The sequence below is a fragment of the Zeugodacus cucurbitae genome, chromosome 3, assembly GCF_028554725.1.
Source record: "Zeugodacus cucurbitae isolate PBARC_wt_2022May chromosome 3, idZeuCucr1.2, whole genome shotgun sequence".
In the NCBI taxonomy this organism is placed as follows: domain Eukaryota; kingdom Metazoa; phylum Arthropoda; class Insecta; order Diptera; family Tephritidae; genus Zeugodacus; species Zeugodacus cucurbitae.
In genome coordinates, this window is record NC_071668.1 from 10382875 (window position 1) to 10407906 (window position 25032).

The 25032-nt window shown below is 35.1% G+C and overlaps 2 protein-coding genes and 1 long non-coding RNA gene across 9 annotated transcripts; 2 read left to right on the forward strand and 1 right to left on the reverse strand.

The window, feature by feature from the left end:
* Window positions 1–1222: 1222 nt before the first annotated feature.
* Window positions 1223–3140, forward strand: LOC105210864 (guanine nucleotide-binding protein subunit beta-like protein). The gene is made up of 3 exons (XM_029039385.2): window positions 1223–1416; window positions 1559–1770; window positions 2226–3140. Exons 1-3 carry the CDS (start codon window positions 1308–1310, stop codon window positions 2859–2861), a joined length of 957 nt encoding a protein of 318 aa, XP_028895218.1. The 5' UTR covers window positions 1223–1307; the 3' UTR covers window positions 2862–3140.
* A 953-nt stretch (window positions 3141–4093) lies between these two features.
* On the reverse strand, window positions 4094–24339 carry LOC105210865 (protein phosphatase 1L). 7 transcript variants are annotated; one of them, XM_029039367.2, is made up of 8 exons: window positions 20629–20809; window positions 20458–20526; window positions 18846–19405; window positions 9475–9798; window positions 5707–5989; window positions 5437–5580; window positions 5191–5363; window positions 4094–5131 (listed from the first exon to the last, which is right to left on the reverse strand). In XM_029039367.2, exons 3-8 carry the CDS (start codon window positions 19226–19228, stop codon window positions 4762–4764), a joined length of 1677 nt encoding a protein of 558 aa, XP_028895200.1. In that variant the 5' UTR covers window positions 19229–19405; window positions 20458–20526; window positions 20629–20809; the 3' UTR covers window positions 4094–4761. The 7 variants fall into 7 exon arrangements, with proteins under 7 accessions (XP_028895200.1, XP_011180361.1, XP_054083730.1 ...); XM_011182059.3 differs by lacking the exons at window positions 20458–20526; window positions 20629–20809 and adding an exon at window positions 23764–24339 and having other exon boundaries at window positions 18846–19029; XM_054227755.1 differs by lacking the exons at window positions 20458–20526; window positions 20629–20809 and adding an exon at window positions 20884–21025 and having other exon boundaries at window positions 18846–19029.
* LOC128920469 (uncharacterized) lies at window positions 15600–20290 on the forward strand. Its single transcript, XR_008470537.1, has 2 exons — window positions 15600–15997; window positions 19747–20290. It is a non-coding gene; the product is annotated as an uncharacterized LOC128920469 (long non-coding RNA).
* Window positions 24340–25032: the final 693 nt, after the last annotated feature.

Here is a 25032-nt window from a genome sequence, read left to right on the forward strand (position 1 = left end):
ACAAACTAAACACACGCCACCGCCGCCAACAACAGCTGTCATCTCATTCTCGCGCACACACCACAAGTGAACTGTCAAAACAAAGCGGCCATTGTTTATATGCTACGCAATAGCCACACGGCGGCCCAACAACAAAACAATATGGCTTGTGGTGACTAAGCACACTGAACGCGTATTGTGGCCACAGCACTTATGTATCTAGCGCGGGCGTTGCGTTTGCTTGCGTAGTGAAGCTGTTTGCCTGTGAAAAAATTTCGCTGACGTGCCTAAAAGTATGGAATTGCGATTTCAGGCATCTCGGTAATGTGCGGAATTCGTACTTCGTTTGCGACGTGTAGACGCGCATGGAATTGGCTAGCACCACCACCAGTTCTACCCGCTGCTAAAGCAACGAACGCCAGCTATGCATACTACACGAGAAGCTAGTAGCGACAGCCATTTTTATACATTTATTCGTTCGTGCGTTTATGCCGCCGGTAGACAGGCTATCGATTCGTTTGGCAATCAGCTCGATATCTGTTTTTGGCGCTGAATCTCGTTCGATGAGTTAGTTGGCCGTCCGACAATTGCCGATTCGTTGCTTGCTAATCTCGCTGCGGACCTGGTATAAATAGAGCTCGATGACTGTTGTATTATCGAGAAATGCACGGCAATCGGGCATCATCATCGTGTGTGCAAGTGAGCGAGCGAGCCAGTGAGCCAGTTCGCTTCTTCTTTCTATTCAACCAACACACATCGATTGACAATAATCACACAAACGATTTCAATGAAGGCGTATTGAAAAAGGCGCACGACGTGGATTTGGGCTAAATTGTTGTTGTTGTTGCATTATTGCGAATAATCATGAAAACGTATATGGCAATGCAAAATATAACGAAAGTAAAAAAAATTGCAAGAAAACCCTATTTAAATTACAATCGATACATGTGTATGCATATTTAAATATTATAATATATAAGAACTTCTCTATCAGTGTAAAAATCTATAAAAGTGTTTAAGAAATGTTTACTAACAAATAATTTTATATTTTAAGCTGCAATATTTATTTCACGCATTTATTTTATTTTTATTTACACTTTCTTTTATTTATTTGCAGTTAACGAAATGGGCATGTTCACGTAAGTAGTTCATATTGAACATTCTGTGTTACTACTGTTGCGTGCGCCGCCTATTGGTAAAAATTAGTAATGTGTATCGCAGCCAAGTTTGCTCAACGAATGCGAATTTCCTTCTTTTCCATTAAACCTTCGTAAGGTTAAGTTGTATTTTCATTGCGCTCCGCAGGAAAATTTTATAATCATTAAAAAATGAGTGAAACTCTGCAATTGCGCGGTACCCTTGTTGGACACACTGGCTGGGTAACACAAATCGCCACCAACCCAAAGGATCCCGATACCATCATCTCGGCTTCTCGTGGTAAGTATCATATTTCAATGTGAATACATATGTGAGGTTAAGTTGTGCCATGTGAAAAGTTAATCCAATTTATTCGAAGCCATCGCATAGTTAATCCTTGTAATTGATTAATACTTATAATATTGGTATTGTGTAATTTCAGATAAGACACTTATCGTCTGGAAATTGACCCGCGATGAGGACACCAACTACGGTTTCCCACAAAAGCGTTTGTACGGTCACTCGCATTTCATCAGCGATGTCGTGCTCTCATCCGATGGTAACTACGCTCTGTCTGGCTCATGGGACAAGACTTTGCGCTTGTGGGATTTGGCTGCTGGCAAGACCACCCGTCGTTTCGAAGATCACACCAAGGTGGGGCGAAATGTCACAATTTTAAATCAAACATTTGTGTAGCGTAGCTTGTTGAAAGGGCTTAACTTTTGGTGGAAAAAAATATGTCTATAATAGCAAATGCACTATATGTGCAGGCAAAAATTGCTAGGAGCAGGTGGTGCTTATTAAGGGTCTTGTTGAAAACAATTTGACAAAGTTTGAGGTTAGATTAGTTAGTCTAGCAAAGTAATGTGTTAGGTGTCGAGCACCACCTAAATATATATAAAAATACGTGCCTATGCGAGGCAGAATTCTGGTTGAGTGTCGTGGAGCACCTTCTGGGAACACCACCGCAACAGCAATACAGCGGTAAATTGTAAGTCTCAAGTGGTAAACAATTTTCTTTATGGTTTTTGGTTCTTAATTTAATTTATATTTTTGTAATATCTCAATTTTGTATAAAAAATACTAATGTTTTCTATTCTGTTTCATAGGATGTGCTCTCCGTTGCCTTCTCCGCTGACAATCGTCAAATTGTCTCGGGATCTCGGGACAAGACCATCAAGTTGTGGAACACTTTGGCCGAGTGCAAGTTCACCATCCAGGAAGATGGACACAGCGATTGGGTATCGTGCGTGCGTTTCTCACCAAACCACTCCAATCCAATCATCGTGTCTTGCGGTTGGGATCGCACCGTCAAGGTCTGGAATTTGGCTAACTGCAAGTTGAAGAACAACCATCACGGCCACAATGGCTACTTGAACACCGTGACTGTCTCACCTGACGGTTCACTGTGCACATCCGGTGGCAAGGACTCCAAGGCCTTGTTGTGGGATCTCAATGACGGCAAGAACTTGTACACTTTGGAACACAACGACATCATCAACGCTTTGTGCTTCTCACCCAACCGTTACTGGTTGTGCGTCGCCTATGGCCCATCAATCAAGATCTGGGATTTGGCATGCAAGAAGACCGTCGAGGAGCTCCGCCCCGAAGTTGTGTCGACCAGCTCCAAGGCTGATCCACCACAATGTTTGTCGTTGGCTTGGTCCACCGATGGCCAGACTCTGTTCGCTGGCTACTCTGACAAGACCATCCGCGTCTGGCAAGTCTCCGTCTCCGCCCACTAAGAAGCCCATGCTTCTTGTGGCAAGTATCTGTCGATGCCCAATAAGCGCCAGTGCTTTGAGAGGTAGAAAGCAGATACGGACGCTTAATTGCAGCATCATTCTTCTAATTTTAATTACAATTTTGGTAAACTACCTAAATAATAGGTATTCAATGTGAAGTGTATGCGAAAAGGAAAAATGTGCTGTATTTAAAAAGTGAATTCATTGAGCGCTGATTTGTTTATTATATAAGCAAATAAATAACAAGAAAATGTCAAAAAACAAAAAAAAAAGTGAAAATTGTATAGTTTTGTATTAATTTAGTGGTATTTTAGCTGTAAGACCTATTTTAGTAGTAAATATAGGGATATTTATGTAAAATTTGGGCGTTTTTCTTCCCTAGCATTGATTTGTTGTTGTTTTGGTTTCTCCAGTCGCATTCATTTGTTGTTGTAGCTCGATTTTTGGATCCCGGCGGATTTTTGGGGTTTTTTGGCCGTAAAACGCGTTTAAATGGCCAATACAGGGCTATTTTGGCCGTAAAACGCGTTTAAATGGCCAATATAGGGCTAATTTGGCCGTAAAACGCGTTTAAATGGCCAATATAGGGCTATTTTGGCCGTAAAACGCGTTTAAATGGTCAATATAGGGCTATTTTGGCAGTAGAACGCGTTTAAATGGTCAATATAGGGCTATTTTGGCAGTAGAACGCGTTTAAATGGTCAATATAGGGCTATTTAGGCTGTAAAACGCGTTTAAATGGTCAATATAGGGCTATTTTGGCTGTAAAATGGTAAATATAGGGTTATTTAAGCAAAAAACAGCCTTCAGTAGCTGTAATTTGTTGTTGGGCTGCAGTTTTAGCTGTTTTTTATGCGAAATTTCGCTTCGCACGCTTTTTTGCGTACACTGCTGCTGCATTTTTGCGCGCCTGGTCGAATTTGCTGGGTTGGCATGCCTTCAAATCGTGTATTTTTGCCAAAATGTTGCGTGCTTTTAGGGGCATCATAGAAATTTATTTTTGCGCAGCCATGCGATATGATGTGATTGTGTGATGTGATGTATTGATGTGATATCGAATCGAATTCAATTTCAGCAGTGGCAAAGGTCACACACATGGTGCGATGCGATGGTGTAATAATATGACGTGATCTGTTGATGTGATATCGCTGATTTTGCGTTTAACGCGATAATTCGCAAATTTATACTGATATGGATGAAATTCAACATTTTCCAACTTGTTAAACATTAGATTTAATGTTTTCATTTAAATTTTATTATATTTTCGTTAAACATTCGTGTATTGACTAATTTTAAAAATTCCTAAATATAGTTCGTAATTTATATAATTAAATTATCAGGGGGATTCTTATGCACATACTCATAATTTGCAAGGCATTTTCTTGAAAACCGAATAAATACGAAAAGAGTAAGCAGTGTTGCAACGAGTTTAAGTAGTAGCTAGCGTTGTTGTTGCTGTTGTTGTTACAAATAAAATATTGTTGCAAGTGTAAGATTATTACGTTGCTACGCAGGAGGTTGCATAAAAAAGGTGGTATTATTAATTAATACCCACATCCATACATACATAGATGAATATGCATTAATATAGCATTCGCGAGTTTGCTTTTTATATATGTATAATATATGCGTGTGTGTGTGTATGTGTAAACATATTACACATTCGTATATGTTTTGGTTTAGAACGAAATTGCTTAATAACTAGTAACAGGGCACTTAAATAATTTAAAAATACATATTTTCTCCCACTCTCCGCTTTCGTTTGCCTAATTCCACTAACGCTGCAGCTCATTTCATTTGTCGGCGTACTCAACTCAATGCTTATGCTGATGATGATGCAATATACATACATACATACACAATTCGATTTGTGTGCGTGTGTGAGTGTAATTCAGCAGATTTACTTCGCAGTAACGCCACTATTCGAACGAATTAAATTTGTCACGGGAAATTTCGCTGCATTATTTGTTACGGGAAATTTAACAGACGCTGACGCTGACACCGCGCCTGCAGCAGCAGCTGCAGCTGCATTATGGTTCTTCGTTGCAGTGGCGCTCGTTGTTGTAGCTGAACTGATGCGATAGTTGCCATTGCGAAAGACCACCAACAGCACGGTGATGTTGTCCACGGAACCACGTTGATATGATTCCATCGTTAACGCTTTGGCGCCAAAATCCGCCTCGTGCAGATGCTTTTTGACAAAAGTGCAGGCCTCCTCATTGTTGAAGGTGTCCCACAGGCCATCCGTTGCGAGTATCAGAAATGTGGGTCTGTGGAAAACAAAACAAAATAATAAAATTTCATAACCAAGCAACTGGATTGAACTCACTTGTGGTCATTCAGGTCGAAGGTTAATATATCCGGATTGGCTATGACTAGATTTTTGTCCTTCAAGGGATAATCGCCAAGCGCACGAGATGTCGCCAATATGCCGGCCACACGCCAAACGCCGCGAAATGCGATGAAGCCGCCAGCATCGTGTATACGCTTGCGCTCACGCACCTGTGAAGATTTGATTTAATTAATATTTTTCCCAAAGGAGAGAGTTAATATTCTTGTATGGGCTTGAGTTTACCTGCTGCGGTTTGTGATCGAATGACAGCGGTATCGCTATGCCACGTGAGTCGCACATAACGCCACGCGAATCGCCAACGTTCGCAACGGTCAATTTGCTGCCCTCGATGACGGCGATCAGTGCTGTGGTGCCGGCAATGTTGGTCTGTAATCGAATTGAAATTTTGCAGAATTGAAGAAAAATTATTAACATATTTTTGTCATAACATAGGAAAAGCAAGTTTTGAATAGACATGGAAGCGTTTTCCTCTCCACTAGACCTACAGCTTACCTGCTTTTTTGCTGCCTCAACCAGTTTATAGTCTGCGGCCAAGACTTCGTCTGTGATCAATTTACCATAATTAACTTTGCCATTTTCAATGTAACATTTGGCGTCGAAATTCTGTGGTGGTCCATTTGATTTACCACCGTCGCTACCGGCATCCTTGCCGCCACCGAATAGAGCATCCTTAGCCGCATTGCTGCTGCGCATTAAAGAGTTCAGTTTGGATGTGAAAACATCGGTGTCCTTTTGCTGTTTGCCACTCGATGGTGTCTTGCAATCATCTGCGGTACTGTAGCAAAATGAGGAAATATTTTAATAAATATTTTTACAAATAATTTGTTCCAAAATATATTAAGCTCTGTTAATAATTAGTGTCGAGAAGTGGTCATCTAAGTAACTCAGGAGTAATTTAAAACGGAGGTTCTAGCATTCAGTTAAGTTAGGTTAGGTTCGAAGAATGTTATGCGTGCGGCTACTGTATCGAACACTTTGACACTCGAGTGCTTAGGCCAGCGTAGCCGCTGCCTTTTTAATCGCTGAACTATGTACATCGTGCCATCGCCTGCGGTATTCGCCGTTGCCAACAAGTAAAAGACCATCAATCTTCCGCAAAATCTTTCTCTCAAAAACTCCCAGTGCCGTCTCATCTCACGGGAAAGAGGAGAGACTTTTAAAGTTTGGTATTAGTTCGTCGGGAGAGGACTTTACTTTTTAATTAATTTGAAATGTCGTATTGTCCTCATTCACCACCAGACCAATTCGCTCCCATCCAGTATTGAAAAAACAGTTACTTCCAATTATATCAATCACATTTTCTCCAGCAATAGATGGAAGAAGTCTCACCATAATGAAATCTTGTTTGGTATCGAACGGCTCGGAGAGGTTCTTCTCGATCGTGACAAAGCTTTTGGTGTTGCTTATTCAGACATAGCTGCATAAAGGCAGCTCCTTTTCGTGCTGTCGAAGTCGACGAAAAGGAAGTTTGTGGCGATCCTCTTTTCACGGGTTTTCTCCAAGGTTTGGCGCATGGTGAATATCTGGTCTGTTGTAGATTTTTCAGGTCTACAGACACATTGGTAAGGTCCAATCAGTAGCAATGGAACATCTGTTCCATCGTCATCGATTGGGGAACCAGGTTCGCCATCTCGTGTCGCACATTCACTACTATTCAGTAGATTGGAGAAGTGTTCATAAACTCAGTATGCACTGAACAGTGACCAGATTACCACCTTGGTTACTTAATGAGAATGCTCAGGTTGAAATCTTCCGTACAGCGCCACATCTCTGCATCTAAAATTTTCTACACGGCTGCTTGTTGCAATTGCAACTTTTCGACCATGCTTGTGCTTGTTGACGGGGTGTTTGCTGCACAGAGGCGGGTGCGTTACTTCGCTGCTACCAGATAGTGATCCGAGTCAATATTTGGTCCTCGGAACGCACCTACCTCTAGAACACTAGAATGTCTCTAGTCTTCCGTCTATCACAACATGGTCGATTTGATTACGCGATTTTTGATCAGGCGAGGTTAAATTTTTCGACTGTTGAGCCGAGGTGTAGGTGTCATTTAGTCAGGCGTGCATAGAAAGTATCTTTTGTCGCATTGTCCTTCTCTTCCACTGAGGCGTAGGCGCAAATCGCCGATATGTAGAAAAGTTTTGGCTGCGTATTGTAGCTAGACGTTCACCCACTGCGCTCCTTTATATGATCGCTGTGGTAGATTTCACCAGGACCCAGCTTCTTCCGTTTTTGTTATTCTCCTGTACATCGCACTTCTTGGATGGCGATGATGTCAGCCCATTACCGGACCGGACCGGTCATTCCAGGTGCATACCTTATCTCATGATCCTTAAAATGTTTACAGAGGTCGCCATCAAAAGGGGAGTGTCTCATCCGAGGCTTTATTCGTCTAAATATTTACAATGCAAATTTAAGCATTATATTCCACGAATAGATGCGGCCAGATTTGCAAAATAATACAAAATACGCTAATTTAGCATGTTTTGTTTTGCAAATATTCGACAAGTAAGACATAACAAAGAAAAGGAAAGTGTATATGAAGATTTCGACGTTCTTCTTTGTACACAAAGCGTACGCTCGCTAGCGTTCTAGCGGATATCTGTATAGATACTTATGCATTTTTTCTGTATCTATGTATATACGACATGCTGCTACGAGTTTATCGGTACGCAGGAGGGTCGAGAATCCGTTTGTGTATCTCATCTCAAGTCTTGACACCATGCGTCTTGCTGTTTGCATTTAAATACATTTAGCGCGGCGTCTATTTCTGTCGGCCGCCAAGAGCAGCGGCGAGGGCGTGACGCTTTCAATTGTTTTCTGCAATCTTATGTTGTACGAGTACATTTCTCATGGCGAGCGCGTCAATTGTTATACGCAAAAGTTTTCCTTTATTGTATTTTCATTTTTTTTTTGTTTTTAATTTTAAATATTTTTTTTTATACTCATACATACATATTTAATTCCAATTTGTCTTGGACTTTTTGCGCAGCTTGAGTTTGTTTCTTTTCTTATGCCAACGAAATTGTATTGCTCTGATTTATTATTATTCCTTTGACCATTCAATTTGATGTGTTTACTTCAGGGGCATACTTGTTTTTAATTTTTTCTTTGCGGGTGGAAAACACATGTGTTAATTAAATCGGCGTACGTTGTCATATTGGAAAATAAAGGAAAATTATATTTTCTTTTAACTCGTCCACGAATAATAAATATCCGACGAAATTCTGATTGCAGAACGTCATTTTGGTACACAGACGAACATAAAGTGGTTACCGGTTACAAGTGGACGACTATCCCATCCGACCGTTGTGGTCGCCTGAATACAGTCGGACGCAGCAGAGGGTTTCGCCGAAATCACCCAAGTAGTCATCAGCTGGCAAAAGAACCGAGGGGTGGTTGTGCCTCAACAGGTCCTTACTACAGTGAATGGCGTACTTGGTGAAACAAGAGTGGCCCTGGCCAACTTATTTAACCACCTTTCCTTATGATCCGAACCTCCCGAAGCAGATCGCTTCTTAGGGTCCCGTTAGATGACCTCGATGACAACTATAACAACAACAGGTTACCAGTCTGGTTTTAATCGTTATAAGATCTTCTTCTCCAACGATTTATGCTTGGCAGAAGAACTGTCGCTCCTGACATATATACAACACATCGGAGATATTGACTTAGAATCCATTAAACCTAAATCGCATATAGTTCCCCCCTCTAAACTGTCTGAATGCCGCTATAACAACTACAACAGCAACTTGTAACATGAAACTTAAAGTGATGAAATTACAAACTACGATTGAGCTACTTTCGGTGTTAAAGAAAGATAATAAGGTTTAGAACATAAAATGTACGGATAGAAGATACAAAAAGAGGGAGGCAGATTCTCACTACAGCCGGTTCTGCAATACCGGCTTTGACTTTATCCGGCCAAGGACTAACATTTCGGCGATCTAACCCCTTTTCGTTAAGTTACTAGGGATAAAGAGAAAGCTTTTAAGGGTTAAGAACCCCTGAATTGCTAGTTCGATACCTACTGTATTAAAATTTTCTAAATATTATTTGAAAAGTGATACTCTGCCGCCTTAGAATTCATGTGTGAGATAAATGTAATAATCACCTTTCAAGGGCATTTTTATACGATTAAATGAGGGTCTGTTGCTAATTACATATTACTAATGCTTAGCTTCAGTGACTAATTTGTGACCTCTCCTATTCACCTTTACTACCACGTACATATATACTAAACATAGTAGTCTCACTCACCTGTGTGCCTTACGCAGACTGTCTCGTCGCCGCACTGACGGCTCATTATTCTCCTTATTGCTCTCATCTTTACGACTTGCACGCCGCTTCAGGTATGGACTCGCGTCATATTCCGCGTAATCAGCATCGAGTGCGGCATTTTTATTGCTTTCGGACAGGTGTTGTTGATTGCCCAGCAGCTTTGTTGTTGCGATAATTTTATTGTAAATATTCTTCACTAGAATATCTTTGGCAAAATCCACCGCAAATTCACCGCCATGACCGTCGAAGATGGCAAAAAATGAGATGCCCGTGTTATTATTGATATTCTCTTCGATGATGTATCTGAAAAGTGTGAAAAGAAAACTCATTAAAGATTGTGAAGTCGAAGAACAGGTGGTTGATTGATAATCGAAATAGAAATGTTCGGAAATAGAAATGAAAAATGTTTCCTAGATTTTTTTTATTGGTTGTTAGGTAATAAGTGTGTTTATAAATATTTAATATGTAATACATATATACAATGGATTTTTTACTAGTATTTAACACATTTTGAGCATTTTTCTAGCTTTGTTGCATGGATTGTGTGGATTTCGTTGTGAATGAGTAGTCAGTGAGGTCGAGGCGCCTTGAAAATCAAAGTAAAAGTGAAGAAAATTCAGACATTGACGCCCACGCAGGCGAGTACACGCTTTTTTGTTGTTGTTGTTGTTGTTACGTTCGTTAAGTAATTAGCTAATGGCATATTTGTTTGGAAATTTTTGTTTACTATGTCCTAGTGAAACTGACATACACTGCCAGCTGTTGATGCGGTCGGTGATAGCTACTATGATTACCACTTTTAAAAATAAAAACGTAAATAAAACTTAAAAATAAATTTCTTTGATAGTGCAGTGCAGATGAAGTGGAAAGCAGACAAGCACAACTCAATTAAAATAATTAAAGATATATGAGGGTAGCTCTGAATTTTCCGAAAAATAACAACTGTTTTTGCATGGTATGTGAGAGAAAAATATTTTTGGTGATGACATCAATAAATAAAATTGAAATTAAATTCCTCTCACCAATTTCGGTATTTAAAATAAGAGGTGTGTTAAAAAAATAACATGAATTTTCGTTTTTTGAAAAAAATATTTATTCATTGGTCCACATTAATATTGTGGGCTTTAAAATAGTCCCCATTCGATATTATGTACGTATGTCAATACCTATTCCAATCGTCGAAGCACTTCTCAAACTCGATTTTAGGGATAACCTTTGGGTCTTTCAGCGATTTATAGTTTGCTTGTAGACCGATGGCCCTTTAAGGTTCTTTTTATATTTGGAAATAGAAAAAAGTCACACGAAGCCATGTCTGGCGAATAGGAAGGCTGGCGCATCGTTACAGTATTGTTTTTGGTCAAGAGTACAGGCGTTTATCGCACTTCAGGGGGAAGTATATCAACAATGTATGTAACATGACTATACAAACCCGTGGAATTTAAATTTTTTTTTTAAATTACGATATTTTTTTAACACACCGCACATAAACAAAACTAAAACAAGAAAAAACGTTAACTTCGGCTGTACCGAAGCTAATATACCCTTCACAGGTGCATTTCTTTTTGTAACTATGTGTTTAAGCAAATCTAAAGACGTAAGTAAAAAAAAAAGAAAACATTTTACTAATCCATGTCAAATTTCGTGAAGCTACCACGTCAAATGCGAAAATTTTCCATACAAGCCCTTCATTTCGATCGTTCAGTTTGTATGGCAGCTATATGCTATAGTGAACCGATCTGAACAATTTTTTCGGAGATTAAATTATTTCTATGAACAATAACTCACACCAAATTTCGTGAAGATATGTAGTAAAATGCGGAAGTTTTCCATACAAGCCTTTGATTCCGATCGTTCAGTTTGTATGGCAGCCATATGCTATAGTGAACCGATCTGAACAATTTTTCGGAGATTAAATTATTTCTATGAACAATAACTCACACCAAATTTCGTGAAGATATGTAGTAAAATGCGGAAGTTTTCCATACAAGCCCTTGATTCCGATCGTTCAGTTTGTATGGCAGCTATATGATATAGTGGTCCGATATCGGCAGTTCCGACAAATGAGCAGCTTCTTGAAGAGAAAATAACATCTGCAAAATTTCAAAACGATATCTTAAAAACTGAAGGACTAGGTCGTATATATACAGACAGACGGACAGACAGACAGACATGGCTAAATCGACTCAGCTCAACATACTGATCATTTATATATATACTTTATAGGATCTCCGACGGTTCCTTCTGGGTGTTACAAACATCGTGACCAACTTAATATGCCCTGTCTGTTCAGGGTATAATAATAAATGAAAGATTCTTTGAAATCTCACACAAAATTCCATCAGATATTCGTAGGCATTCTAAAAGATGACGCGTCTGTTAATAGAACCACATTTAACAGTACCGATCATAAATTTTAGCGTAGGTTTTCATTTTTCCAAAGCAGGTGCCTATTTTTACTGGGAATGTGGTGGCAATGTTTTGAAATGTTTACATTTATTGTTGCCGATTAAAGACTTCCAGTTAATTGTGCATAAACATTATCTGTCAGTTGCTAAGGCACGATCGCAGTAAATTATTGGCATATGCACATACACGAAAATCAGCCTTCAATGAAATAATTGCCGTGGGGAAATATTAAAATAATATATATGTACATATATAGTACAAAGAAACGGTGTCATTAAAATATAAACAATGAGACTGAGGTTTGCAAATTCACGCCTCGCATGACAAAGCAAGGCATTTAATTAGTAAATCTGTTTTAAAAATTAAAAAAGTGTACGCTTACTGAGAATGATGCTTGCGACTTGTGAAGAAAGTTGATAACCACGCGTGACCGAAATGTATTTGTCATGAGGAAATCAATGGAAGTTGTTAGTCTGGCGGAAGGCTGTGATTTCAAATCAATAATTAAAAAAAAAAACAACTTATACAAAGTTGTGATGAAATAAATATATAAACATTATTAATGAGTTTGAACTTGACCCTGAACTATGTATAAATATGATTAGAAGTGGTTTAATGTTTATTAAAAAGTATATAAAAACATAAAGACATAGGAATAAAACATAGTGGGAATTAAGCGAACGCTTTGTTGAGATTTCTCTATGTAGGCAATATCAGTCCCCAAATGGTATTAAAAAAAGAACTTTTTATAAATTCAAGCTATTTAGAACTGGCTTTAAATATGGGATTTCCAATTCTTGGATAACTACATATGTAAAGGAAACATAGTGAGATCAATATAGGTTCGGAAGTTGTGGGTCTTGATTTGAAGTAGGTTTGGGTTCTGAGTTCTGTTGAGATCTCTTCATTTCTTTTTACTGTGTATCTACTTTAAGCAAATTGAAAAAAGTATTTATATCATTCATGATATGTACAAAGTTCCGTTAGACCTCAAGCATTGACTGCCAATAGACTGACTTCCATTACGTGTCGGATTTTCTTTAAAGAATACTACAAACTCTAAAGAAATACTTTCTTTACAACTAAGAAGGAATAAACATTATCACCGATGTGATCAACTGTTTACTTATCGAAAGATAAGGCGATCTGAAATATTTATTATATCTGTAGAACTTAACCTTAGAGCAATATTAATCCGCAGCGACCATTTAGTAATCGAACGCAGGAAGGACAGTGAAACAAAAGTGAAAAACGACGTTGACAAAAATACGCCAATAAATTATAAGAACACAGAAGAATACACAATAGATGTTTAATGGACGAAAACATTAAAAAACCTCCTAAATGGTTTAGGTGTCTGAAAATTGGGTTAAAATAATAGCTGAAGCTCCAAAAATGTCAAAGGAACGTGGAAATATTGCACATGCATATTTCGGTATGTAGAAAAATCTGTGCAGAGTGAGTGACGCGCGAGGTCACCATCGACTGAATCACCGTGTTAAAAAAATCAATAAAGAGAATTGAAAAATTCCAAGAAAGAAATTTCTCAGACCTCCATAAAATGATCACTGGAAAGAAATCGCCGAATATGAGACCTAAAAAAAATGTGTGGAATGGTTGAGGATCGATGTATCGCCCACTAGTATATGCCACGATGTTGAAATATAAAATTGAATTTTCCGAAAAGAATATGCGATACTTCACTTTTCAGACTGACTGTTATTTATATTAAATGTACATATTGAATATACACAATAGCGTACATCTGGTATGCATTATATGTATATGTGGTAAGAAAAAAAATTGTTTACAGAACATAATTCTTTTAGCGGACTTAATTAATTGCAAGTGAAAGTTATAGAGTATATTATAAACAAAAAAAATTTAAGAATAATACTCAAATTCATTAAGCTGCATATGAAACGATGGCGAATGGATACATTAATCGCATCAAAAAATATAAATAAGAATATGGGGCAATAAAATTCAAGAAAATCACAGATAAAAAAAGACGAAAAATAATAGCATATAGTATAATGAAAACACAAAAAGCTAAATTTAAAAATACATCACGATAAAAAAATTATTAAAAAAAAAGAAAAAGGGAAAAAATAAGAAAAAAAGATTAAAAGAAAAGAAAAAGTGTCTTGCAGTCCAATTAATAATAGAAAAATTATATACTAAGTATGTGAAATATTAATAAAATTTATTGCGCCAAAAGAAAAACAAAAACAGAATTAAAGGCTCAACTTTATTATTTTTTACTTCTCTTTTTTCTGTTATCTCGGCCTCTAATTTCTTATTTTCGTGTGACCGAAAAGTGTGCAGTGGAATACGTGGAAATTTTGAAAAATATTTCAACAAAATGTGAAAAGTGTGATATTTTAAGAATGTCGCGCTGTGGCGTGAAAGTGGTGACGAAGAGTACAACAACAATAGCAATAACACAATTGGCGCCGATGCTGCTACCAGCCGCTACGTTATAGAAAATTAGTGGGCGTGTGAGCTTACATACATATGCACATCTATAAACATATATTGTAGATTATGAACGAATATTCGCATATAGTATGTATACGAAACGACAAAGGAAACTACAATCAAACGCAATATTTTATTATTTTATATATTATCAAATTCATATAGTACATAAATATATGTACATATGTATGTATGTGTATAAGTTAATACAAATTTGTAAATAAATGCTTTTGCATTTAGTGAAAGTCAATGTTAATTTCATTAAGAATTTGATACAAAATTGCTTTGGTATTTATTTAAATGAAAATTTTATTATTTGGACTAGCGTCAAACGAAATGAAATAAATTCAGTTTATTATACACAATTAAATAAAATGTAGTTTTGAATGTTTGCAATAACAATTAGTTCTGTCTAGCGGAAATTTTTATGATTTGAGGTTATATATAATATTTATTAGTGGCGGAGAGTATTGAGTATCCCAATCGATTAATTAACAATTTTTTTAGTGAATTTCGACAACATTAAATTCAAATTTAATTTACTTTACGAAAATAACCTCCAAACACATTTCAAATCGGGCGTTTAAGACAATTTAAGAAACCTATTTTCTAATTGTTCCCAATTTACAGTACATTAAGGGGAATTATTAACCAATTAGTATTCAATTGATGAAGTCCTATAAAGCCCTGCAGCCCTATAAAGTGTGTGTTTGAAGCAGAAAAGGAAACGTATGTGAGAAATATAAACTCAAGACATTGTAGAATATCAAAATATTTTGCATTTTCAAATAAAATTAAACAAATTTTGATAAATTAAAAAAAAAATATTTTTATGTAGTAAAAAATTTTGAAAATTATTATTCATTTCCAGAGAAAAAAACATCAAAACATTTTTCATTTTGACACCTGTCAAATTGATAATAAATATACAAATGCCAAATGAGTCAATTCAAACACATGTCTCATCTAATACAAAGTGTATTCAACAAAGTGAACCAGGTATATGACATATCACAATTTTTTACCCGAATGTGACATGTTTGTTGCCATTGATTTAACCCATACATTTATTCAAAAATTCAAATTTTGAAATTCAAAAGTAAACAAATTTCAAACCAAAAAAAAATATTTTTTAAATTAATAAAAGAAAATGCCGAATACTTTTTGCTTAGGCAAAACAACTCATGGAAGCAATTTACTAAGGTTTTGTGCTCCAACTGACAAATTGCAAACAATTTTATCAATATATAAAGTTAAAAAAGACGAGCTAATGTAAACAAAAACATGTATTGTTTACTATTTTATTGTCAAAAGCGGGTATGTCAAATACTTAGTTCACTTTGTTGAATACGCTTTGATCTAATACACCTTCACTTCAAGAAAGCAATCGATATTCCATAATAATTTCTAATCTGATGTTTTGTTATAAACTGAAATTATCCTTTTCTATTCTATTTTTATTCGAACGAGTCTTATATGAAATTATAACCTATAAATAATCAACATTGTGATCGCTGGCATTTAATATACCGGTTCTAGCATTTCTACAAAATTGAAGTGCTACTGCTTTCGTTAACATATTTTCCACTTCGCTGAATTGAAATAAACAAACAAGGTAATTAGTGAGTGAAATTACAATATCTGACTATTTAATGACTGTCATCTGTAATCAGTGAATACAAATAGAAAATATGTATGTACATATAACTACATGAAAGGATATACAATGTATATAAGGAAAATTACATTTTTTTATGATAAAATCATGAAAAAAATCAATAAAAAGTGAAGAGGGGAAGGAAAAACGAGTGCGTTACAATATTGCATGCAATATGTATAGAGTCAGATGTAGGGTAATTAACCGTACTGCATTAATTACCTAGGATTTAATTCTAGCCAACGAGATTTAATTTGATTTGCTTAAGTCACATGTGTGTTTTTATTTATTTTATTCATTTATTTATTTTTTTAATCCAAAGGGTAAAGTTTCACGTTAATTACACTTTTCTAAATGCTATTTCGTATTATTCTACGAATTTACAACGCAGTAATCATAAAATATTGTGGACATTACTATTATTTCATCACGTCATGCGAATTACTTTATGACTGTATGTAGCGCAGGTTTTAAAATTCACTGACAGCGCCGAAATGACCGTTAGTTCCAGGTGTAGTTACAGGAAAGTCGGAGGGATTTAATATACCTTTAATAGAAGTTCTTTAGAATGATAGTAACGCATATAATAAATCAACAGACCTTATTAGCAAACTTTTGCATGGAAAAATATTTTTTTCAGAAAGATATGTATCTAAAGCCTTTATACCTACATATACAACATTATGCAACATTGTTCAAAACAAAAAAAAAAATCTGTAAGCACTATTATTAAACCGTTGTGTATAATTAATGGAAGATTACTGGAAACCATTAACGGTTATCATTACTTGTAGTACGTACAAATGTACGTATGTAAATGTTTCATTGTTGACGTCATGTAATTCCCAACTAGTTATAATACTTACATAAGTATTCTATCAGTATTTACAGTTAATTATAAGTTTCAAGCAACTTTGTACGTATGAATTTTGAAATTATTTTCATAAAACAAATGTACAAATATTTGCATAGTATTGTGCATATTTTATTTCAAAGAAAGACTGAATAAAGCAATATTTTGGCTAATATATTGCATAAGATTATAGCGTAGCGTTTCTATATTGTGTACAGGTACAGCGGTTTGTATCAAATAACTAAAACCAAAGAAGAATGATATTGAGAAGACTGCATAAAACCACTAAGTTGTCAAGTTAACAAAGCAATGAAACAATGCACAATGCAAATCAAATATTTCTACAATTTTGTACATAATTAGGTATAAGTATATTAACAGTATCTTCGTTAAACCAGCCACGAGTAAATAGTAAAACATTCTTTTAACTGAAGTAAATTTATTTAACTGAGGCTGACAGTATACCAAGGCATTCAATAACGAATTCTTCTCACAAAACCCAAAGGGAAAACCTGACAACGGGAAGAGAGTGTTTCACTTATTATTGAATATTTGATTTCAGAGCGAGGATAGAAATCGCATCAGAAAGCACTAAATATGTATTTATAAATAAAGATCTAATTTTTTCTTTTATTTTTTATGTCACTACTATCCTTTATTATTATTAGTTATTCCTTTTTTGTTATCTTGTAAATACATTTCATATACTTCTAATTCTATTTGTTTAAAATCAAATTGTAATGTTGATTTATTTCATCTGATGCGTTAACATCTCTCAGTTTGATATAAATAAATGAGAATGCATAAAATGCACAACAGTATGTGTAAACTCACATTCATGAATGTAGTGCAGAAAGGCGTTGAGCCAGTGCCGACATTTACGTCAATGCGAATAAATTGCATGCATACAATTGTACATATAATATACACAAGTATAGGTACAACAGTGTATATTTCATTAAAAATAAACGCATGATTTATAAATACACAGCTACATACACCCATTTATTTAAGTTTGCACATGTGATTGAAATTATTACAATTCAGCTGCGGCGTTCTAAATAAATACAAACGTACATATGTATGTACATATTGGTGGGTATGGGCACCAGTACTGAGCACAATGAACTCTCATATTTTGCAAACTTAGCACATTTCATAATTTAAAGAGATTAGGAAGTCTATAACGATCAGCAAATTATAGGAATTTTGAGACGCGCTTGTTTAAAGTAGAAAGTTCGGTCGTTTTATGATCACTTGTATGAGTAAGTATGTATGTATGTTTATCAATTTCTTATCAGTGATTTACTATTTCTAAAGCGACGTTACGCTTATTTTATACGTAACGATAATTTATATTTACGAATTATTATTAGGTATTTATTTATAAAAAATCATCCGTTAAAAATTTAAGATTATTCGTATAAACATTTTGAGAATATTTTGAAAATTAAATTTTTAAAGATATTGAATAAATAGTAAAGCTAATTATTATGATATTAATCAATTCATCATCATGAACAGATCAATGCTGACATTTTTTCAGATAATTTTAAATTTAATTAAAATCGTTCTGTTGATTGATTAATTTATATTTAATATGCTTTGATAGACACTAGAATTTTACACAACATTTGATGTAACAGTTTATATTCACCAACATATCACTAAATTTGTTCATTTTCCAATTCATGAGTTATCTTCTGTAATAATTCGGCGAAAAATGAAGATTTATTTGCTTCAACGCGTAGAAAGTCCTTGACCTACATATACATAAATACATAAATGCGTGTAACGTGTGTATGTGTTAATTAATGCAGACAAAACATGTAGTCTACCGAAATTTTGTGTATGGCTTGTATTATAGCAAATACGACCATAATTATATATAAATGAATGTACGTGCATTTTTATTATATTTTCTTTTTATTATAACATGTTCTTTGTACTCACCTGTCTTCCATGCGTGGCCGTCGTCCGAGTAACGCATATACGGCACTTTGCTGACGCACCTCTTCCCAACTTTGATAATCACCATGACCGCTTGCCTCACTCGTCAATTTCAGACGATTTCCCTTCTGACGTCCAAGTGTCGTCTGTATACGTCCCAATAGGCCACGACTCCAGGCATCAACAGCTTGTAAGTAAATTAAAAATATGAAAAGAATCACACCGAAAAATATCACTTCGGGTCGTAGTAGATAGAGGCGACATAATTTCCATATGTACGCCAGTGGCGAATTGATGGACGAAAAGCCCACAGCGAATTTCGATAGAATCTTCATGTGGGAAACGTATGCTTGGTAAAAGACTTTATCCTCCAACTCGTCATCCATGTGTCGACAATAATTTCACTTTTATTTTATATGTTAAAGGGTCTTTAGTATTTTTGAATAATTTAATGTGTGTTTGCTTAAGTTGTGTTTTCAGTGGTACATTTTTTTGTAACAGCTGACTTTTAGTTTTTGTTTACTTTTTATGGGTCACAGTAGTGATGATATCGATTGTTTTGACTAGTGGTAAAATAAACATTAAATATATACATACATACATATAACCACATGAATATATATACATATTTAGTTATATATTTTATATGCAATTGGCTTGGCACACCGACGTTTACATAATAAATGAGTTTGACACTGGAGTACAAGTCAACGTCGCGCAATTAAAATAAATAGTTATTGGGAGCGTAATAAATAAAAAAAACTCTACGGGTAAACAGTCTTCAAACGCTATAACCGAATCAATATTTAAATAAATTTCGTGCTTTGTGAACTGAATAAGACCTGCAATTTGAGTTTTACCTTAGCGGTTTTAAATTAATATGCAGATATACGTATTTTTTCAGTCTATTACGCTCAAGGTGCTGAGGTTTACGAAATGAAACTGATACCTTTATGTACGATGACGTGAGTAATCAATAGCTTTAAACAATTATTCTTCATTTTTGTTTCTTTTTAATATAATTGAACATAGATATACTAGCTATACATAGTGCGCAAATTGGTAGAAACAAGAAGGATTAAAAACAGAACTCAAAACAAAATATTAAATGTAAGACTAAGTACACCACATTTGTGATTTATTAAATTTAACGCCAATATTTTATTTTTAGGGACCACACTTCCCCGTCACATAAACCGTGACCAAAAAATTATCATGAGACTCAGCACGTATTCGTGCTGCTTCACCCAATCTGGCTAGAACATATGCTACTGTTCATCAAATTCTTTGCCAAAGTGAAACGTCGTTGCTTGATTGCTTTCTGCCGCGATTGAGGCATCTGTCTAATGGGGAATAATGCAAAGACTACAGCACTACAAAATTTTCTTCGCTATTGTTGGTATATGTTTGCTTTTCAAGTCGGTCCGTATTTCACAGAATATTTAAATTTTATCGCACACTGTCTTCGCATTTATCCAACACAACTAAATTATTTTTTTTTTTTTGTTTTTCACAAAACCCCGCATCGCCGGTGTCGTTATTGTTGCGTGCCAAAAAATCACAAATATTCTTATTTTCACTTTGGATTTTTTTTTTCAAATTTAAAATGACGTACTATTTCGCCGAATATGTTAATAAAACGAGTCAATTAATGTAAAACAAAGGTCATTTAAACGTATTATAACTGTAAAAAAAAAGAAATTACTGCAACTTGCTGAAAATTCTTGGAAAGCACGCAAGGAGCAATGCCCTTTTTATATAGGTGACCCGTGCGGTGTAAACGTACTGAAAACTGCAATGCTCATAACATTTCTTTATTTTCACTTAAAATGCAATTTTTATTTTTCTGCGTTGGAGATCACAAACACATTTTCCACTTGTTGCCACTAACGGAATTTATCGACGACTGGCCAAAGCAATGTACGAGCTCCCAATTCGCCCCACAAATAGCCCCAAAATAACAGCAAATTTTTCGCACAACAACAATGCGATAAGCAGCGGAACGGATGGAAATAGAAACGACAGCTGTGTGTAACCTTACCAGAAGCATTCAAAATGTGTATTCTATTGTTGACGCATTTTGGCAAATAAATTGTTTTACCACTTGTTAAGTGGAGAAATGAGTTTATAAATAATTTATTGTTACTCAATTTTCTTATTAGCAACATAACTTTTGATAACCAATTAGCATGACATTTCTTAGTTATTTGTTATTTAAGCAACTGAATGACATGAAATATGGCAAGCCTGTGACCAATAAGAATATTCGAAACGTTACAGTATGGAGTAAATGCTAACACTGCGTCCACACTATAGATAATGTGCCACTATGTGCGTATGCGTTGGTTGAGAATATGTTGGGTCTGATATATTGGCGACATCGTACTAACACCCTAAATAGTTTACTTTTAGTATTATTATTGTTGTATCTTATGTAAGTTTGGGTTTCAGCGCTTCGTACGTGATTAATTCTAGCCGCAACAAGCTGTTTAGGATCAAATCAATAGCTGTCTTCGATTGGCAAAGCGTTGGAGAGAAGCCAATCGAATACAACTATTATGACCGATATAAGTTGAGATTCTGAGAACCTTACCTTCCGTTTTTCGGGGCTTTTATAGGAATAGTCCGATTTTGAACTTTTTAGTTGAATTTTTTACCAAAGTTATCGCTTACGCGGATAGACGAAAGGAGATACTGACGGACAACTAGAAGACCTTCACTCCATTGGAAAGATCAGATGGAGAGTGACTTGGTTTCGCTTGGTATTTCCAATTGATGGAATATTGCGAAAAAAAGACACGAATTATTGATCCGGCTATAACCGCGCTAGAGGTGCCTACGCCAATTACATACATACAAGTTTAAAAATCTTATTTTATTGTTTATGTATGTACATATAAAGATAATAAAAATTCTAATTCGTGAAACAATTAACTCATCTTTAGTTGATAACCGAGGCGAGCAATGACGTGGCGTTAGAAATATTATAAAAAATATATACGTATGTATATAACATTTGGCTAAGTTTTAGATAAGACTTAACAGGAAAAAGTCAATAAAGGGTCTTTTGTTAGAGTCATATAGATTTTTTCATCCAAAATTTTTGAAAATGCAGGGGTTTTCAACCGGTTTATCTAGAAAAATCATTGCCTTGACAGGCTCCCACAAAACATAGTCTAAAGAAGGCTGGTGACTAATTGATAGACCAGTACTATAAAGGCGTGAATTTTTTGGAAAAATAGAAGTTTGCGTACATTTAACTTAAATTTGAAATAAGATATTTGATTAATTAATTAATAATTAATTGTATGTTTATGCACCCCACTAGATGGTTGCAAGGTATCTGACCGTGAAAAACTAAGGGCGAAAAAACATAGAATTGTCATATAGCCAAGCAAATGTATGAATATGGATGAATGTACTTATGCCCTAGGTATACATATGTATGTATAAACTTTGTACTTCGAATTCAGAAATACCTGTCTATATTATGAAATGCTTTGCTATTTATGTAGACGTGCAAACGGCGAATGCCCAGAGCTCAATATGTACTATATACATACATATGTTGATGTATAAAGGCATAGATTGTCTAATATGTTCCGTTTAAAAAGATAGATAATTAAGATACCGATACATTACGTTTTTCAAATTTATACTATAACAAGAAAAAACGTTAACTTCGGCTGTACCGAAGCTAATATACCCTTCACAGGTGCATTTCTTTTTAGTAACTATGTGTTTAAGCAAAGCTAAAGACGTAAAAAAAAGTAAGTAAAAAAAAAGAAAACATTTTACTAATTCTTTTTAGCCGGGTTGTTTGCTAGAAACATTAAGGTTATATAGTTAACCGATCCGAACAATTTCTTCGGAGAATATATTATTACCTTAAGCAGTAATCCATGTCAAATTTCGTGATATACCACGTCAAATGCGAAAATTTTCCATACAAGCCCTTGATTCCGATCGTTCGGTTTGTATGGCAGCTATATGCTATAGTGAACCGATCTGAACAATTTTTTCGGAGATTAAATTATTTCTATGAACAATAATTCACACCAAATTTCGTGAAGATATGTAGTAAAATGCGGAAGTTTTCCATACAAGCCCTTGATTACGATCGTTCAGTTTGTATGGCAGCTATATGATATAGTGGTTCCGATAAATGAGCAGCTTCTTGAAGAAAAAATAACATCGAGTTCGTATATATACAGACGGACATGGCTAAATCGACTCAGTTCAACATACTGATCAATTATATATATACTTTATAGGGCCTCCGACGCTTCCTTCTGGGTGTTACAAACTTCGTGACAAACTTAATATACCCTATTCAGGGTATAACAAGAGAAATACTGTTGAACTTCCCTAACTCGAAACCCCATAATCCACAAAGGAACTTCGAGTTAGAGAGACTTCCGAGTTCCGAAAGGTAATTTGTATGGAATTTTACTTCTATTGCCAATTAAAAAGTTCGAGCTATGGAGAACTTCGAGTTATTGAAGTTCGAGTTATGCAATATAAGCATTTTTCGCATATAAAGGTCACCAGTAGATCAGATTTTTCGTTAAAAAAGAAGCATATCGTGAGAAATTGTGGACATATGAAGGGATTTAAGAAAAACAAAAACTTTTTTTTAAGTAAGAATACTCTCATACTCTTACTGAGAGAAAGCAGTTCGAAGGACCTTTTACTATTTTACTTTACTAAGAGCGTACTGGTTGTCACTGCTAAACATACTACTACTCTTCTACTGAATATCTGATTTAGTTTAAACACATACTAATTTCCACTTTTACTTCAAATAATTCTTTAAAGTTTAAAGTTATTTTTTAATCTCATTCTAACAAATTCGAGTATCTACAACGGTATATTGTTTGAGAACTCACAACTTTTTCTATTCAAAATTAAAATTATTTACCTGTATTCATGGTAAGTGGACGTTTCAGTGAGTTATGCGCACGTAACTCCATTCTACTTATTGTTACTTTCGTTTGTTGCTGCTGCGCCTGTGGACGCTGATAATACTTTTTCAGATCCATTGTATGAATGTCAAAGGAATCGACTTTAAAGCACGAACACGTTTCGCCAGAACGCTGATAGTACAGACTCATTAGATGTTTTTTTTAATATTCAATGAGGTTTTCTAATATTCAAATGTATGCCGGTCACTTCCTTAATTCTCATGCTAATTTTTGCACTGAGAAAAGTAGTTAATTTCTATTGTTATTATAATTATTTAGGTAATTTTTTTTTAAATAATTTCACAGCCCACAAATTCTAGTTTGCACAGCATTTAAACACATTTTATTTTTAATAAATACACAAATGGAAATTAAATAAATATTTATTTTTCGCTTAATTTATGGCACATTCGTTCGTTTGTATGGTAAGTTATCTAAATCAGTCAGGAGTAAAAACAAAAAAAAATAAACAAACAAATTCACGGCTGCAGTTAAAATTAAGATACGCGATTTTTCATTTTGTCGAACTTATTATTGTTGTCCCCAACGGCAAACTAAACTTATTATTTCAACGCGTTTGAATATTCTTCCTTGTCACAGCAGCAACAGCAACAGCAGCGACGACGTTGGCAGCGGCAGTGGTGCTTACAGTCGCCGCCACTATTGCTGTTGTTGTTGTGTTGTAGTATTGTTTTTACATCGACGTAGTCATTATTATTTATTATTGCACCTCGACGCTTTTATTGTTGTTCTCTTTCGTTTGCACTTTACCGAAATACTGTTGTTGCGCTTAATAAATGCTTAAGGAACTAACAAAATCACTTTACATGCAGGGCCTAAGCGCACACACATACACATACATATGTATGTATATGACACACACGACACTGCATAAAGCATTGCGAAACAATTATATATACACGCGCAAATAAATATTATTTAAGGAAACAAGCGAAATGAAGGCAATAAAAAACCATTAAATAGCGTGTGTGGAACAAACCAAACGTCGCCAACAGCTGACTTAGTGTTTATTTTGCTGTTTGCGGCGGAAAAGTTAAAAATGCCATGTCAAATTTATTTGAGAAGATTACCAGTAGGAAAATTTTATGCAAAAATTTAAATTTTTTAAATAAAAAATTAAAAAAAAAATTTATTTATTACGCAATTTATGTAAAAAAAATTAATTAAATTTAATTAATTAAAATTAAAAATTTTTAATTAATTAA

Coding starts and splice junctions, on each gene's coding strand:
- LOC105210864 (XM_029039385.2), top strand. CDS start 1,308: ATGAGTGAAACTCTGCAATTGCGCGGTACCCTTGTTGGACACACTGGC. Junction 1,417..1,558: donor CATCATCTCGGCTTCTCGTG/GTAAGTATCATA, acceptor GTGTAATTTCAG/ATAAGACACTTATCGTCTGG. Junction 1,771..2,225: donor GTTTCGAAGATCACACCAAG/GTGGGGCGAAAT, acceptor TCTGTTTCATAG/GATGTGCTCTCCGTTGCCTT.
- LOC105210865 (XM_011182049.3), bottom strand. CDS start 19,228: ATGGATGACGAGTTGGAGGATAAAGTCTTTTACCAAGCATACGTTTCC. Junction 9,799..18,845: donor CGGCCACGCATGGAAGACAG/GTGAGTACAAAG, acceptor CACACTTTTCAG/ATACATCATCGAAGAGAATA. Junction 5,132..5,190: donor TTCGACCTGAATGACCACAA/GTGAGTTCAATC, acceptor TGTTTTCCACAG/ACCCACATTTCTGATACTCG.